Genomic DNA, 17,120 nt, shown 5'->3' on the forward strand with positions numbered 1-17,120 from the left:
TTTTTGCCCGATAAATCGAGAGCCTGGGTATGAGTTTGTCGAACACCTCGAAGATTGAGGTCGGCCAGCTTGGGTTGATGTGATTTTCTCTCGTAAATATGTTGTTTTTTTACCTATCAGCTTTTGCTCACACCTAGATGAAAGCTGGTAGAGGTATTTATGACTGTGGTCTTGTATCGTTCACAACAGCACGGTCGGCGAGGTCAAAGAATTGATACAAGGACACCCGGGAAGACAAGGCCAGAATGTGTTATCGTGATTAGCTTTTTTCCTTGGCAAGAGAATTTGATGATTTCCACTCGCTTTCTCTGGTTGTGTACTCTAAGGTAAGCTTAAATTCTTGTTAGGTTTTGTTTCATTGTTTCTTTATTGTTTTATTTTGTACGCCCCCATTGAAATTCTTCCTGTGTTAGTATCGCAAGCTCGAAATTTGTAAGCTTGTTTTTAAATATTTAGGGGGAAAAAAAAATTCGAATTGCGTTTTCTTTTAGTTTTGTTGTCGCTCACACTACATTTCTTTTGTATTCCATGCAGTTCGACCAGAGTGAAAATTTCTTCACGGATGCGATGCAAGGCAACCTACATGTACGATTGAGTAAATATACACTGTAATATTTTAGTGATGGATGAACAAATTAAGTCTAAGAGACTGTGTAGATCTATTTGTTTGCGAGAAAGATATACTGTCCAATTGTGTCGAAAAGCCGGAAGCATGGTGGCTGGTGATGTAGATTTTTTTTGCTCCTAGAAATGAGAGATTTCAACAAATTGACATCAAAACTTGAATTATGGAAAAGAGAATGCTTGATACTTGTCAACATTAGTATGTTCTGTAATCGTTGCAAAAGTCTATTAGCAGAGACATATCTGTAATCCTTTTGAATACTGCTGCATTGGTAGTGAGACCAGCACAAACAATTACCAAGACATATAGGGATAAAACACCGTGATTTTAGTTTCCAAGAAAGAAAATTATTGTTATTTTACTTGCATGCACTACAATATGTAGTATTCTTATTATTGTATTGCACCAAGCTGGGGGACTTCTTCCTACAGTTGACTAAAGGTGCACTTTTTTTCAGGCTGGAGGTGTTATAAGACTTAACAGGACAGGGATTTCAAACATTAATAATTTTGATTATTTATCTCAGAAATAAGATCTAGTGGGCCACATAAGGTTTGTGAAAGGGGTTTCAGGCTAAAAGCTACACGTATATGAAAGGAAAGCCTATCCTGTTAAAAACACTGTAAAATGGGTAGGTTTCTGACCTTGGGCCAGAGCCTCCTTGTGTAAAACTTTGTTACTTTCCTTCCTCCTTTTCATGGACATAGTTCTATAGAAAAAAACCTTATAAATTGGAAATAAAAACATTCCCAACACTTCAGGTTCATGATTGAAACAAAACTGTCTGAAATCAGTCTTATAATATTGAAGGAAATACGTATTTTTTCTATAGATTTCTTGACTTAGCTCAAAGTAAACAAGATTTTGCCAATATCCATGTCTCACTTAAGTAAATTGGGCAAAATACTCTTGGCAGTCCTGGCATTGTTAAGTTGATTGTCTAAAATAAATTTCATAACCATGTATTGTAATTTTTGCATAATAGTAATCATTGTTATGCAGCTGTTTCATAATGTTAACTGAACAAGGACCATAACCAATTTACCTTGACCCAAAATGCACTGCTGACTCATATACATAATTATATTGTCAATTTTGGACTGACTGGTAAATATGTTGAACTCTCACTTAATGATTTCATTTTGACACATCTGTTGTTATTCTTGGACACTACATCATGTACAAGTTAATATGATAACAATGTTCCAATTTCAATCAAAATTAATTGTTATCTATTTTGAAATTTATAAACTGTCTGTGTAAACAACCTGTTTTTTGATTTGAGCCCTGGCTGGGAACATTGTGTTGTGTTCTTGAGCAAAACCCTTAACTCTCACAGTGCCTCTTTCCACTCAGGTGTATAAATAAGTACTAGCATCCCATCTGGGGGTTAAGTAGAAATACTCCAAGTTGCTTCATGCCACAGAAACTGGGATAAGTGCCAACCTGATGGGCCACTTGGCTCATATGCAGACTTTACTTCCACTTCGGAGTGGTTGTTTGCCCCTTTTTTAGAACGAATGCTTGTGCAAAACATTTCACCTGAAAATGACTTGATTTTCAAGAGAATGAATGTACAGGTGACATGCATTTCATACAAATAGTTTTGCACAAAGACTTGTTTTGCCACAGAGGCAAAAGTCAACTATTCATCCATGAGCTGGATCAGGGAGCCTTTGATTTACATGTTATGAGATACCAAAAGCACAAAAACCCTGTTGGACGTATAGACACTTTCAAGCCTTGTGGATTTTCTATCATACCACCGTAATGGCTTGAAATTTGGCTCGATTAACTTTTAATGTGGAAATACTACAGTATTTTCGTGACTGTTTCTACGAACTATTGAGGGCTTTCTCTCCTAATTTGACATGTTAAATTTTGTCTCGTTAAATGACTACAGTTAGAACGCTTCATTCACACAGAGTTCATGCACGTCCAGTCCCCTTATACCTCTATTTCGTGTTTAATAAATTCTTATTTCGTCTGTCTGTGGCACAAATCTTAAAGGGCTTACAGGAAAGCACGATACTGTAATCACTGTCATCCTCGTCAGGCAGTGTCGCACCAGGTGGACTCTCAAATTGAAATCTGTACAGCAATCGAGCAGCGTACAAGAAAACTGTTTTCCTGGCAAAAGACTCTCCCGGACACGAGCGCTTTCCCAATGAGAATGGCATGATACCCTCCAAATGCAGTCGACCTTGTTCATCCAAGAACCGCTCTGGTCGAAAGCAAAATGGATCTTCCCAACGATCAGAATCGTGATGAATGGCCCAGAGATTAATGAAGACAGTCGTATCCCGCGGGATTAGGAAACCAGCAAGGGATGTTTCCCGCGTGGTTGAGTGAGGAACTGCTAATGGAGTGTCACTTACAATTCTCTGAACCTCAGCAATGAATGCATCCAAATATGGTAAGTTGGGTTTGTCAGGTAACTGTGGCAGTCGGCTTGTGTTGCCGATGACATCATCTAGCTGACTGTGGAGCCTGGCCTGTACATCCGGGTATTTGATGGCGTAAAATATCAACCAGATGATCACAACGGACGGAGTTTCAGTGCCGGGCATAAACACATCAGAGGCGCTACAATTGAATGGAAACAATAAATTCACAAATTTTGTCATATTCTTGATCATTATCATGAATATCAATTTATTATCATTGTCATAGTCTTGCGACAGGTTTCGTCTCCTTTACTGTTAATGTCAAGATATGTTTTGTCTGTGTTTGTTTTGTTTATACAAGTAAACTTTTACTTATTATACAGAATGTATTTCTATGCCGGGTCTCTTATCAAAACGTTCTCCGATCTAAACAGAAAACAACCCATTTTCTACGCGGACATTCTCTGTTGAATAAACTTTGTATGCGTAGTTTACTGTCTCAGTCTGATGTGCGCAGGAAAAGCTTGCGTGATGCAACTGACATACGCACTCAATTGGCCTCAACAAGGAGACGGCCAGTTGACACGTCATGACCGCGCTAACGTCAAAAAATTTGAAGTGGTACAGCTCTTGCAGCACGCGTTTTAACACGAACTAACATATTGTGTCTGGGTAACGATAACAGCAAATTCAAACATTCTGGTATGACAGAAAGAATGCAGAAAGAAATGAACCAAAATTCTTAGTTCGAAGTCAAATGTCCGGCAACAGTTCAAAACCTCCAAAATCAAGGTTTGGGTTCTAAAGTAAAAGGGGCTCTCTCACCTTGATATTAAATGTTCCTCTTGAAGTAAACCACAATTTTTTTGACGGAAACCCTTCAACATGGCATCAAGTAGATCCCGGATGTTATCACTCTGAAATGTCGACGCATGTTCTTTGAATTTTCTTTCGAATATTTCGTCCCGAATTTCTCCCGCTCGAGTTGCTTTCTTTATAATCTCAAAAGGAATGTTCTTGAAAATTGGGAAGGTGTCGATGAGATTAGCTGCGCCGAGGGATTTCGCGAAGACATGAAGAACTTCTATGAGCGCGTCTACCTCGTGGTCATGTAGCTTGTTTTCTTTCCCGAAAATAAGTGACGACAGGCAATTACCTAAAGATTTGAAAACGAGATCCTGCGGGCCAAATGGTTTTCCTTTGGTAGAATGAAATTTATCACACAACTCGTTCACATGTGAAGCAACATTTGCCTTGTCTTCAGCTAAGCGCAAAGCTGTTAAAGCTATTTTGTGCTGTGTTATCCATCTCTGAGAGAATGTTTGAAAAGCGAGGTCAGTAGAGTTTCGTCCAAAGATACTCCCGAAGAAATGATGAGGTCGACCAGCAAAATCCTCTGCCTTTACCACGAGTGCCTCTCTGGCGATGTCATAGCTGTTAATAACAATCACTTTTCTGCTTCCCATTTGGATCCGAAATAACTTGCCGTACTTTTTTGTCATGTTTGCAAGATCACGATAAGGCTGTTTGAGTCCAACTGATAGCAGATTTCCAAGTACAGGTAATGGAAATGGACCTGGAGGAAGATTTCTATTCTCCCAAAGAGTGCGCACGACATACGCAGCCATAAGAAAGAATAACAAGGCAATGGCTTCGATGATCATGATGCAGGCGGAATGACCTGGTTTCCAACTTAGGCTAAAAGTTAGCTTGGTTTCACTTCAAGAATATTGGACCAGACAGATTGTCACTTAACAAGTCACATTCCATCACGCAAACAGCACGCAATATTCGAGAGAGAAGGCGCCAGTATTCGTAAACATGAGTCAATGAGCCGTGAGTCAAGTTATGAGTTTGGTCGGCGGTTTTCAAAATTCAAAATGGTGGACGCCGCAAAAATCGGAGTAAGTACTGACTGTGAATTCGGTGGTTCGCTACGCAACGATTTTTGTGTCTCGAATTCATTTTAATAGACGAACAAGTTCAGAGGTTGAAATTACTCAAAGGACGCTAGTTACAGCGAAAGGCCTTGGAATTTTCTTTCTGAAATGGGTCGGAAAAGACCGGAGACTGCCATCGCTTGATCACAACTGATCTCGTACAAGAGACCTACTGACCGGAATATCACCTGATATGGTAGAAAATGTATGGTTTGCCAGCTTTAAATCTAGTGTAGAACCTTTAGAACCTAAGCCGGCACCAATGAACGACATGTTACGTGCAGCCGATAAGGATTTACTACAGTCGCTCGAGCAAATTGCCAAATACATGGCACGGGTCATAAGGTAAATATCCAATATAGCAGCAAATGCAATAGAACTTAACGTCAAGACAAAAATAATTTTTGTAACGGTTGCTTTTCAAAAGCCACTTCCCCGGGACATGTATCGTAAAAAACACCAAAAATGCCACACATTTACTGTAGTTTATTTATTTTATTTTTTGTACTCTATTTGCACTTTTTTGGGCCAAAAGCCACTCCCCTGGGCCTACTCTATGGTGTGACGCCATCAATGATCCATCATATCCGATTTCGTGAACGTTGTCAGATAACCAAGAAAGCAACACAAAGTGACATTACACAGCTTCAACCTTGATAAAAATGTTTATTTATTCATTGGACGTTATGCAAATGTTTACCAGCATTTAAGATATGCTTTCTTCATAACATACCAGGCATTTGTAAACGTAAACGCAAGTTTGCAAAACAGTAAAGTTTTCCGCATGTAAAGAATGTGAAACCAAATATCAACAACAGAAATCTGTTTAGCAATGCAGATTAGGAGGAGTACAACAAACTTAAGAATAAGTACATGGCGAACTCTAAAGGCAAAGAATACACATTTGCGTACAGCGGGAGTCGTGCAGGCTTGTCACAACTTTTTAACTCCTGTGACTGATATCAGACAGTGCTCCCTCCTGCACCGAACTAGTAATCTAACTTAACAGCACGTAGAAAATCTGCACAAGTACTACAGCAGTCTAACGGCTCAATGCTACTCAAAATTTCTCCTTGTAAAACAGCATTTAGTGCCCTTCATAAACGGGAGTACAGTGAAGCACAAAAAGGTCGAGAGACCGAACAGAGAACGGCAAACGTACAGATGTCACGAACCGTAGGAGTCGTGTAGGCTTGTCAACCCCATTTTACCAGCACTTAACTAACGTCAAGGAACATAAAGGTCCATAAAGCAAAAATATACGCACTCAGAACATGTGCCGCACATGTTCTGAGTGCGTATGGTTTACATGAAAATAGCTCCACACTGCAGATTAGCCATCGAGTGCCTAGAAATCCAGAAAAACTGCCGTCAAGCGTGGACTCATTTCATACTTTTAAAAGGAGGCTTTTAGATTTTTATGATGATAACACCCTTCCTTGTAATCTTCCAAGTAGTGAGGGTGTAAGTTAATGAAGTCATTTTAAATTAACTTGATTGTAAACAACATCATATGATAATTATTACTACTTTTACTACTACCTCTATGATTATAATTATTGTTACTATTTTGTTAATATTTATTGGGGTTGAATATCAATTGGGACATCGTCCTGTTTTCTGCTCCAGTTGCTGATGCTATTTTCTTTTCTTTCTTTCTTTTTTTTTATTGTACATGCAACAAATTCAATGAAGTAAAGTAAAGTAAGGTCAAAGAAACACAAAATAACCAGGTTGAGCTTCAAACAAATAAGGATCCTAAAGTACATTACGCCATTTGCTAGCTCTTTCTTGACCAATAGGAGTCGTGTTTGGCCTGTCAACCATTTGTTTCAAGATTGCACTCACCGATTCTGGAGCTGCACGCTTTCCCGCTGTTCGGAAGACATTGTTTACGTTCCGGAAGACTAACAATTTTGTGAGACATTTCGTGAGAATTCTGTATTTAGCATAATTATTCATCGACTCGTTTGATCGAGCGAACTCTGTGAAATGTGTCAGTTCTATTCAAGTTGTATTCGAGTTGTAAGCTAGTGTTAGAGCTGTATGTTGGAATAAGAGTGTTCGAGAGTTATTTTGGCTCTTGGTTGTCGGTCCGTCCGACCACCCGCCTTCTTGGAAATGCTCCAAACAAAACCGCTGACCTGACCTATAACTTGACTCATGGCCCATTGACTCATTACTCGTGACTCATTGACTCATTTGACTCATGAAACAGGAATGCTCCTTGAGAGTCTACTGCAAGGGTCATTCGTGGAAACTGAATCAGGAAGGAATATAAATTCACGTATATTTCTCTTACCCATCTTTATTTTGCTTAATGGTATGGAAAACTCAAATTTTCGTTTCATGGGTAAAGCCCGGTCCTCACTTGCGACACAAGCATAAGCAGAAGCATAGACATAAGAAAATTTAATTGACGTAAAATCACGGCTCAATGTTAACCAGCGTGTTAACTTGGCACGCAAGTCAGATTTGATGTTGAAGAAAAAGCTCACGAAATTAATCCCATGTACTCCCCTTCTAAAGAAAATTGCTCATCTTGTGTAAATGTCAGCAGATCATATTCTCTTGATGTAAGTCAAAGCTACAGCCGTAAAAGTAAAAAAATTCATCTAAGCGTTCAATGTTTATTATTTATTCTGCATGTAGCGTTCTTTTTATTTCGTGCTTTGTGCTTGATGTGGAATGGGATTCGGGGATGTCTGGAAACATTCCCGCTAGATGTCACCAAACCGGCAGAGTTTAGGACTGACTTCATCCAAGAAATCAGTCCAGGTTAGCTTTAAGTAATCTTTAATATCGCACAAAAAGTACTACAATCGAGCGTGTCCGTGTACGATTGCTCTCAGAATGATCTATTCATTGCAACGGCTTGTATTTAAGCATTTTATTACCTATTCATAAACTTTATCGGTGATCATCAAAGTAAATAAGATCGTTTGGATCTTAGTTATTAAGAATTGAGAACAAACAACTTAGAAGGGAAAAACTTAAAATAAAATTCCACCTTTTGTCGCAGCACCCAGCAGTGCCTAATATAAAGAAAGCCTTGATGAATAAATGTCACTTAATACAGATTCTGCCTTTGCTGAGGAAGGTATATAAAGAGAGCCCCCCATTATTTCCCATTTTCTCGTGCAAAAGAGGAAAATCGTTCAAAGCCACACTAGCGAGATCCAAACTTAAATAAATAAATAAAAAAATAAATAAAAGACTTTATTTAACCTGAAAGGCCAATCAGTGATCACTGGATCACTGGTATTAACTGGCGATCAGCATTTACATATAAAATACAGCTATTCATAAAATTGTACTTTAAAAAAATCAAGAAGATATATATAGTAAACTTAACTCTAAAGGCAAAAAAAAAAACTACATCTGCGAACAGCACGGGTCGTATAGGCCTTTTTCATCTTTTAATTTTTTGAATATGAAATAATACCCGTAAGTCCTTAGCGACTAAGGATTACTACCACGATGCTAGCTCAGAATTTTGACTAAGCTAGGAGCACTGGAGGGATCATTGGAGATAAATAATATTTGTCATATTTTTTGTGACTCTCTTTTAAGACCTTTCATACTCTTTTATGTAAAAAGCAACTTATGCGATCATGACCGATAATAATCCATAACATTAAAATGAGACGCAAATAATATGTAATCCTTTAATTTAGTGGCCAATAATCCAGTTATCGCTCATCTAAGAACCACTAATATTCCATAATCCTAAAATCTTAACAGGGCCTCATTTATAATGCCTAGTTAACTGGTACCAGGCCCCTTCTGCTGGACACCTTGGTTTAACAGGACTATTCACGGAACTGAAAGGAATTGTTCTACTGGTATGGCCTACAGCATCATCAATTCCAGGACTTGTTAACAGTTTAAGAAGCGTTCAAAGAGGAAGTTGCATTGTTTCAAGCAGTAAAGCATAACAAAGTCGATTGTGCTGCAACTGAATGTAACCTCACTCCTTGTGGCGCGCCGGAAAAACCAAAGGCCATCCTTAGCTCCTGTAACAGTTTAGTCGCCACTAACCTGACGCTCGGCCGTGTTTGTTACTCGTATTTTCGACGTAATCACTGTTACAGACAGTGTTTGGGAACTAACAACATGACACCTGAACATTTTCTAATCAGAAAACTTCGAAATTCTTTGTGCAAAGGGTACGATCGATCGGGCGATGTTTTTAAGACCCCCACAGGGAGTCCCCCCAGAGTGCGCCAGGTTAACATACTGCACTTGACCTTATGGCTGTGTATGTCGGGGTGCGTCGTATATTTATGTCGTGTTGACGTGGTGTTTACTCAGTCGTGTGTCGTTGCAAACACGTGCCAGTCTTGACACGAGGATGTAACTTTGAACGTACCGTAAATCCTCTATGAAACCTCCTCTGGGACACTTACTTGATTCAAGCACGTTTGAGGGGCAGCCGGTGATAAGAGGGGGCAGAATTATGAAATTCCTATTCCAAAAAGAGGCGGGGGGGGGGGGGGGGTTGAAGAGAGTGGGAAGTCTTATTTCATAGGAGGCGACGAAGATTTACAGTTTCTAATAGTAAAGGAATGAAATAATCACTTCATACACTGAGTACTTTAATTCTAATGTTTTGAACACAAAACACAACCAGTGTCTCACAAACCAAGAGGAAAAATAGTAGAAGTATGCAACTTGCACCTGAATATCCAAAACAACGAACGGTAACAAGCAGGTAACTGCCTTGTCTGTCATCAGTTCGTGTGTGGAAAAGATTTCCTCAGAATGAAAGATTTAGCTGTTTATCATTAGCATCTCGAAATACGATCTAACATATCCTAAAGCTCTTATTTTCGGAAACAAGGCACGCGTCCCCTCATCTCCTATTTCGTGTCTGTGTGCAGCAGGCTATCCATCTATCTATCGGACAAATCACTGCCAGCTGAGTGTCGGTAGTTTTCTTTTCTCCCGTAATGGACCTCAAATATATTATCGCGTTCTTGTTTAGCTGCACCTTATCCTACAGTTCTACATCAGGTGGGTAAATTTTCACTGCTTGGGCATATACGGAGATATTTCGGCCCCGCTTGGGTGTTACGGAGATATTCGGGCTCTTTAGGCTACTATCACGATATTTATCAATTTTTTTTACTGAGTTGGTTCGAGCTGTTTGAAAATTGCACGAATCTTTGTTAATTCGTCATGAAGTGGATTTTGTTTAAAATGATCTTTAGACAAATTGGGTAAGAGCTATGAATCCGATTTTTAAGAATTCGACAATGAAAAACTCTTCATAGGCTCTTAAATAAAATGTATAAAACAGTATGACGGTTAGCCAGTGTCAAGCTTGCGGTCAGGATTAAATCTCTATCTGCCTTATTTTGTCATTTTGTTTTTCAAATATCCAAAATATACCTTGATCGCGTCTACTTAACCGTCCTTGTAAACGCTTAAAATCCCTTGTTATAGTCGCTTCAAAGTTAAGTAGTTGAGAGAGTTAATTGAAAACAAGTTTTGACTGCAAACTTTTGTCAATAGCATCATTAAACCCCGGTGTTGACCGTTAACAAAAGCAGATTTTTTATTTTCTTTCTAACCATGTTTTTATCTGCAGTTATTACAAGGTCGAAAAAAAACAATTTGCCTTTTAAAACAGGAAAAATGGCTTGCGTGCTATGTTACTATGTGTTGTAATATTCTAAGAGGTCTTAGAACGCTATGATGTTAGCACACGTTGAGACGCATCTCCTTGGTTATTGACGACACACCTGGTTTCATGTCATCGCATAAATTTCGGATGTGGACTGGACCAATGGACCCCACGGGCTGTTGGACTCTTTTGGAAGACTTTTTTTGGACCATTTGTCGACTCTCAATGCTCCTGGGGAATGGGTGGGGTCGGCAGTCTCTTTGCAAGGAGGGGTACAAATTTTAACAAATTGTCGCTACACAATGTGGATATGGGCGAAACAACTAGAGTACATTTAAATTAAGCCTACTGGTGGTTATTCGCTGAAAATGGGCGTCAGCCACTAGTGTGCATAGGGATCTGGGTTGGGACCGAAGAATCGCAAACAACTTGTTTTGATTATTATCCTCAGAAGCGCATTGCACTCACAGCCTTACAGACGTACTAATTGTGAAATCTCTGCACCGAGCGTAATCCATGTTGTGAAGTCCTTTCAAGTGTCTTCCTGTGTTCTCTGTTATTGAACACTCTAATCGGTCCTAGTCCAGCTTTATCTCTTATTAGACACAAGCCTTAAATAAACAAAAGCCGCTAATGGTGCAGTAAAACAGGATTACATTCGCTGTTCTCTTTTAAATTTCGGTCTTCTTCTCACTTGTGTGTATTACCTGCTGTGTGATAAGGTCGAGTTTTCAGGGACCCAATCGCCGTTTGACTGTCAGCTACTGTGGTCTAGCGTCTAACGAGCTTTTTCAAGGTCATAGGTCTGAATGATTTCCGCTGTTTACATATTTTCACGTATAACATAACTAACTTTGTTTGCGCATGCCGACTTCGTTTTGTTTGCCTTCTTCGTAAGCCGGTAAACAAATTTCAGTTCAATGAAGCGTCAACTTTGTTTTGGGAGACTTGGCGTGTAAAGAAGAACATTATGTCTGAATGCCACTCTATCTTTAGCTCAGGGTATGGCTTTGTTCTTCCATGTGAATGCAATCAGTTGCTAGTGTAATGGATCCTTTGTTTATCCGCTATGATACAATTAGCTACAATTTAGTTCAAGGCTTTTTTGTTACTAGTCGTGAAGTAAAACTACTGTGTGTAAGAACCTGATGTCGCTACGATAACGTAATCTAAAGGGAATGAATGGCCGGCTCAAGGTCGAATGAAGACCAACTGACCGATCTTTGCCTCCCTAAAACTTCTATTAAATGAGGACACAGAATGTATATGGAGAAAATGTCTGTTCTGACTTTCTTCTCTGTTTTTCTCCCATATTGTAATTTTAAACGAATGTCGGTTAGATTTCTTTGACTGCTAGTCTTAAAGAAGTAAAGGAACTTGAAGTTTGCTTTGACTGCTAACATAACACTTGATTGTAATCAGACAATCCGTCTCCGGAGGCTGTTGGAAGTAATTAAAATAGGATCTTGATTGACAAATGTCATCGGATAACGAACGTTCTCTAATTATAATTCGATCTACTAATGCAGTCTCGATTTCTCGAACCTCCCGATAACATCCAAGGTCCTTTCCCTCGCCTCAGTCCAACATTGTACTTTTACAGCCGACTTTTTAAACTACCGATTTTTCGAACTAATTTTCGATACATCGATGCTAACGCTCTTGAATTGCATTATCCAATGATCGGCACTTTTTGATAATATTAATTATACAGAGACTTGGTAAATAGCTGTAAAATGATACAGATCCATACACGATACAAGAATTTGGTAATGGTAATGGCAACCTTAGCTTGATTCGTCTATGTATCTCGCACGCACCTTACCCACGAGTGTGGATGTCAAAATCTCCTTAACCTCCCCCCCCCCCCCCCAAGAAATCCACCCTCGCACCGCTTCCCAAGTATTATGATTGGACTAAAATAACTCAGCTTCACGCGAGAAGAGTTGTTGCGGCCATATTGGCATGGACCATGTAGAGAAAAATCAATCATGATTCTCAACCTTTTTATTCTAAGAAAGACTCGCCAACACCCCTCCCCAAGTGTTACCATTAGATTAAACACAGTCCAAAAAGGTCAAGGGTCGATTGGTCCTCTCCAGTCCATATTCTATCCTTCTCAACTAATTGGACTTTTTTGGTCTTAATAATTAATTTCCTCTAGATTTCTCTTATGATTTATCATCTTATCTTTGTTAGCCTACTCCAGGCGTTCTGTTTGCTCAGGAGCAGCCCGAAAAACGGCGAGAGAAAACGCGTAACGGGAGAGAGGGCTGGTGTTGAGTTTCGCTGATGAGTTTTTCGATGAATTCCTTTAAAACCAATGTTTTCATGCAGAGATTTCAATGTTTATTTTTTTTGAAATCCTATTAAGGGTCTATAAACACTGAAAGCATTACCCTGCACGGAGCGTAAGAAAAGCGTAAATAGGAAATTTAACATCGCAAGACGGATTCAGAATAAATACATAGAATGGTGCAATAAAGCATGCAGATCAAGAAAGAGTTTCATCATACCTTTTTCTCTGATCTTACCTTCGCTAAGTGTTCCCTTCGATCTTTCTGTAGAGAACTGCTAGTTGAATCTAAACGAGAGGTTAAACTGAACTTTGTACTTAAAACATTACTGGAAGCCGTGCAAACGTCTATTGTACCGCGTGAAGCAAGACCTCAGAAACAGGAAGTTATTTTTTAAATCACGTGCCCTTGAACACGTGATTTGTAAGCATTATTGCAAAGAACGAGTCAAGAACCGGCAATGGAGCCAAATAGTGTTCAGAAATAAATTTCTTCAACCTTAAAATAGTAATTAATTGACTAGAAACGGGCTGTTAGGATAAAGAAATTCATCGGATGAAAACATTTGTCTCATGCCCGGGGCGCGTAAAAAGATCATTTTCAGAGATATATTCAAAGAATGAATCTTTAGAACAGATAAAATATCAAAAGTGACGTCATATAGGTCAGCTGCTGGCCGAATTACTAAAAGTATAAAACTTCACCAAATTACTAACATCTCTAAGGCCAACATTTTAAGATATGAGGCCACCTCAAGTTCGTCATTGGCGTTTTCACTTTAAGTGAGTTCCCCTCCTGACCAAGGAAGATCCGAGATATAAACAGTTTTCTTCGTTTTCCATGCATCGCCTGGCCCTCTACATTTGAAATTGTTTATATGGTGTATTTTTTGTTGAAAGGGATGAGATACAACTGTTCCAATGCTGACTTGATGTTGGTTGCCTGTGGCCCCTCTAACTCTTCAAGGGATCAATGTCTGAGTTGGGGTTGCTGTTGGAATTCATCACTGGCTTCTGAAAATGCAACACAATGTTATGGAATAGCAAATAATCAGACCTCCAACAACTCAACACACACAACAAGTGTTCCCATGACAACGACAAAGAACCCAAGTACCAGGGAATCTCTTTCGACCACAGCAGGGTAAGTTTAAGTATTTTTTTCACGTGAAAGGCAACATCAAAAAAAATTTGCTCCGAATTTCAAAGTTTGAAATATTTGTGTTCATCATAGAAAACACGGAAAGTTGTAAGACTTAAGAACAAAAATTGAGGGTTATTTAGTACAGCTTAGTCCCGGCTACAGTTACTTCTTGGAGATGATGCACTGTTTGCTTTTGTCATTCGTTTAAACTTTGGCCTTTTTTAAAATTCATTTCCAGTCCCAAGGGCACGTGCCAGGTGTATCGTGACCGGCCGTTGTGTGACAATTGGTTAAACGTCACTATGTTGGAACACCGCTGGACACCACGATATACAGACAACAGGTTCGGTGTGAATGGAACGGAAGCAATGATAGCCGCCTTCATGTATGTCATTAATCGAATAGACGGTCAAGAGAAATGTAAAAATATTTTAAGGCCCCTTGTCTGCGAGTACTTCTTGCCACCGTGTAACGAAAACAACGAGCCTTACAGCTACTGCAGAGAAGACTGCGAAGCTCTGTTTGATGTGTGCGACTTGGCCATGCGAGAAATCCTGGGAGCGGCAAAGTATTTTCATAAAGAACCAGGAAAGGACCTTGCTCATGCTTCAATGCCCAACTGTACCCAACTCCCTTATTCTGCTGACTCCAGACCTGGCAATCCCACCTGCATTCCTTTTGGACTCTTAAGTAAGTAAATAAGTCAATTGATACATCTACTCTTAATGAGCATTTTTACGCGACGTTCTGACGTCACCTATATGATGACGTCAAACGTCAGGTTTTTGCAAACAGGTTCGATTTTGAAGTGGAAAGAAAAAAGCCGAGGAAGAAACTCAAAAGTAAATTGGAACAAACCACAGAAAAGCGAAACTTTGTGCTATATGAAAATGCTGTAAGTTATTTCTACCACTTTCACACAAACTTATAAAATATTCTGTACAAGTGCGGCATATTACATCTGCTACTATGTGGTTGCATGGCAGTAACGAAACGCCGTTTTCTTTTTTAAATATTAGGGTAAAATATTAAAATGACATAAAAGAAAAAAACTTCGAATGTAAGTCAAGAATGACTGAGTAGTTAAAAGTAGTTTGCCAACGAGTCGTGACAAGAGATTGCTGTATAGTGCTCGCAGTATCATTTTGGAAGGTCTACTTGTAAACTTAACCATCGTTGTTTTGCATTAAACCATGGCCTTTACACAACCTGTGTTTTATTATTCAGACTTCACCACCGCTGAGCCAAGCATGGAGCAAAGGACGGGATCCTCACTGAAGTTCAACACGACTGCCATAGCTGCTGCGATAGCTGGTGCCGTTACTCTTCTTGTCATTATCGTCATTATCGCTTGTATCTTGCAGAGACGAAAAAGAAAACCACTGAAACTGTCGAAAGACATCAAAAGCGTGACATTTACAGCTATGACCATGAGAGACAGAATTAGAGCCCTCGACGAGAACAAAGTCCTGAGTCTGTTTAATCCTGATGACATAAAGCAGCTTCCGCTGACCAGTATAGAGTATGTACGAGACCTTGGATCCGGGAACTTTGGTTTAGTATTTTTGGGTACGTATGTTACTCACAACAGTAAATTATTTGAAGACATGATTGATCATCGCAGTTATACACAGACGTACCAAGTTGTGACCAGCTGGGAGTTGTGACCAGCTCCCACCTGGCTTGACAGAGGTAATGGGTTCGAAGCCCGTTCAAGCCTGAAATTTGTTCAGGCTTTAATTTCACACCTACTTGAGTTGTGCGTATAAATGTGATGATCAATCATGTCTTCATATCTTTCTCCGCAGTTCAAATATTCGATCTTTCATATAATCACTCGCAGTAAGTAATTTGTTTTCAGAAACAATCACAAATGTCAAGGTTTCACTTATTGACACTCCCATGTGCATGCAGTTTTAAAGTATTGATAACTTCATTGTTTTTAGGGAAGACGTACGGTTTGATTGAGGGAAAAGCCGATGTAGAGTTGATGGTTGCTGTAAAAACTCTGAAAGAAGGAAGCTCTACGGAAACTAAGGAAGATTTTTTCCAGGAAGTTGCTTTGATGTCTGTCCTACATCATGAAAATATCGTTGAATTATTAGCAGTCTCTACAGATGAAGAACCTTATGGAATGATATTTGAATTCATGGATTTAGGGGATCTTAATGAATACCTCAGAAAAGCCGGACCTTTCTTTGAAGGCGAAGAGAAAGAAAAAGGTTTGATAGAATTTGATAATAGCCAAACCACTTTTAGGAAGACACTTTATTAATTATCACATGGTGTATATACTTGCTATTATGAAGAGATTACAGCAGTTATCTTGTCAGGAGTACTTCTTGCGTGGAGAGTGGAGAGAATAATAATAAAGAGGGTTAAACATCCATTACTGGTGACCCAGTAGTTTATATAATGGTCCTCCCAAAGCAAGTTTAGCTGAAAAATAAAGAACATAGATTACGAAATGGAAAAAATATATATTATTGTTAAGCATTAAGAAATATACATAAAATTTAAATGGCTCCTTGAGCCCACTGTGGGCAAACACTGATGCTTCTAAACTGAATCTTAAAGTAGCACGCATGAGATTGAATATTTTTAATATATTGATGATTCAGTGTTGTTTCACATGCGCACTAGAGTGGAAAGTTCCTGACCCGAATTAATGTGCATCGAGGATTTTATTAGGCTCCTCTGTCCCTGCCCCCCTTCTTGATGTTCCTGCTACTTGCGAGTTGATAGCTTTCACTCTGGGACAATTATTTGTTTATTAATTTACATGTCTTTTATTTGTTTACAGTCAGTCTCACGGCAGATGACTTGATGTCCATCTCATTACAATGTGCTGCTGGCATGGAACACCTTCAGATGCTCCGATTTGTTCACAGGGACGTGGCTACAAGAAATTGTCTTGTGGGTACAGGTCTCATTGTAAAGATCGCTGACTTTGGAATGTCTAGAGACATCTACGCTTCGGACTACTACAAGGTAAGCCGCTCCGGCAGAGATGACCGAAAATGCTAAGAATAGTCTGGGTACGAGACTAATATTGATCATGCGTGGACGCAGACATGGCCGGAGATGCAGGACTGCGTG

The 17,120-nt window shown here is 39.3% G+C and overlaps 2 protein-coding genes and 1 long non-coding RNA gene across 3 annotated transcripts in view; 2 read left to right on the top strand and 1 right to left on the bottom strand.

Annotated features, from left to right (window-relative positions):
• Positions 1 to 15: 15 nt before the first annotated feature.
• On the top strand, positions 16 to 1,596 carry LOC110060811 (uncharacterized). The gene is made up of 2 exons (XR_002297914.2): positions 16 to 326; positions 535 to 1,596. It is a non-coding gene; the product is annotated as an uncharacterized LOC110060811 (long non-coding RNA).
• Positions 1,597 to 2,406: 810 nt separating this feature from the next.
• On the bottom strand, positions 2,407 to 7,214 carry LOC110060878 (cytochrome P450 1A1-like). The gene is made up of 2 exons (XM_020767685.2): positions 3,838 to 7,214; positions 2,407 to 3,211 (listed from the first exon to the last, which is right to left on the bottom strand). The coding sequence occupies exons 1-2, from the start codon at positions 4,674 to 4,676 to the stop codon at positions 2,581 to 2,583; spliced, it is 1,470 nt and encodes a 489-aa protein (XP_020623344.2). The 5' UTR covers positions 4,677 to 7,214; the 3' UTR covers positions 2,407 to 2,580.
• A 2,466-nt stretch (positions 7,215 to 9,680) lies between these two features.
• The window catches only part of LOC110060844 (muscle, skeletal receptor tyrosine protein kinase-like), a 13,046-nt gene continuing 5,606 nt past the window's right edge, over positions 9,681 to 17,120 (top strand). The window contains exons 1-6 of the mRNA XM_020767647.2: positions 9,681 to 9,968; positions 13,778 to 14,021; positions 14,260 to 14,711; positions 15,249 to 15,590; positions 15,968 to 16,243; positions 16,825 to 17,012. Coding sequence (XP_020623306.2) covers positions 9,905 to 9,968; positions 13,778 to 14,021; positions 14,260 to 14,711; positions 15,249 to 15,590; positions 15,968 to 16,243; positions 16,825 to 17,012 — 1,566 coding nt within the window. The 5' untranslated portion in view covers positions 9,681 to 9,904. The remainder of the gene's footprint in view (positions 9,969 to 13,777; positions 14,022 to 14,259; positions 14,712 to 15,248; positions 15,591 to 15,967; positions 16,244 to 16,824; positions 17,013 to 17,120) is intronic.

The sequence above is a fragment of the Orbicella faveolata genome, unplaced genomic scaffold, assembly GCF_042242905.1.
Source record: "Orbicella faveolata isolate gen_17 unplaced genomic scaffold, um_ofav_v1 contig_34, whole genome shotgun sequence".
Classification (NCBI taxonomy): Eukaryota; Metazoa; Cnidaria; class Anthozoa; order Scleractinia; family Merulinidae; genus Orbicella; species Orbicella faveolata.

Coding starts and splice junctions, on each gene's coding strand:
- LOC110060878 (XM_020767685.2), bottom strand. CDS start 4,676: ATGATCATCGAAGCCATTGCCTTGTTATTCTTTCTTATGGCTGCGTAT. Junction 3,212..3,837: donor GAGGAACATTTAATATCAAG/GTGAGAGAGCCC, acceptor ATTCAATTGTAG/CGCCTCTGATGTGTTTATGC.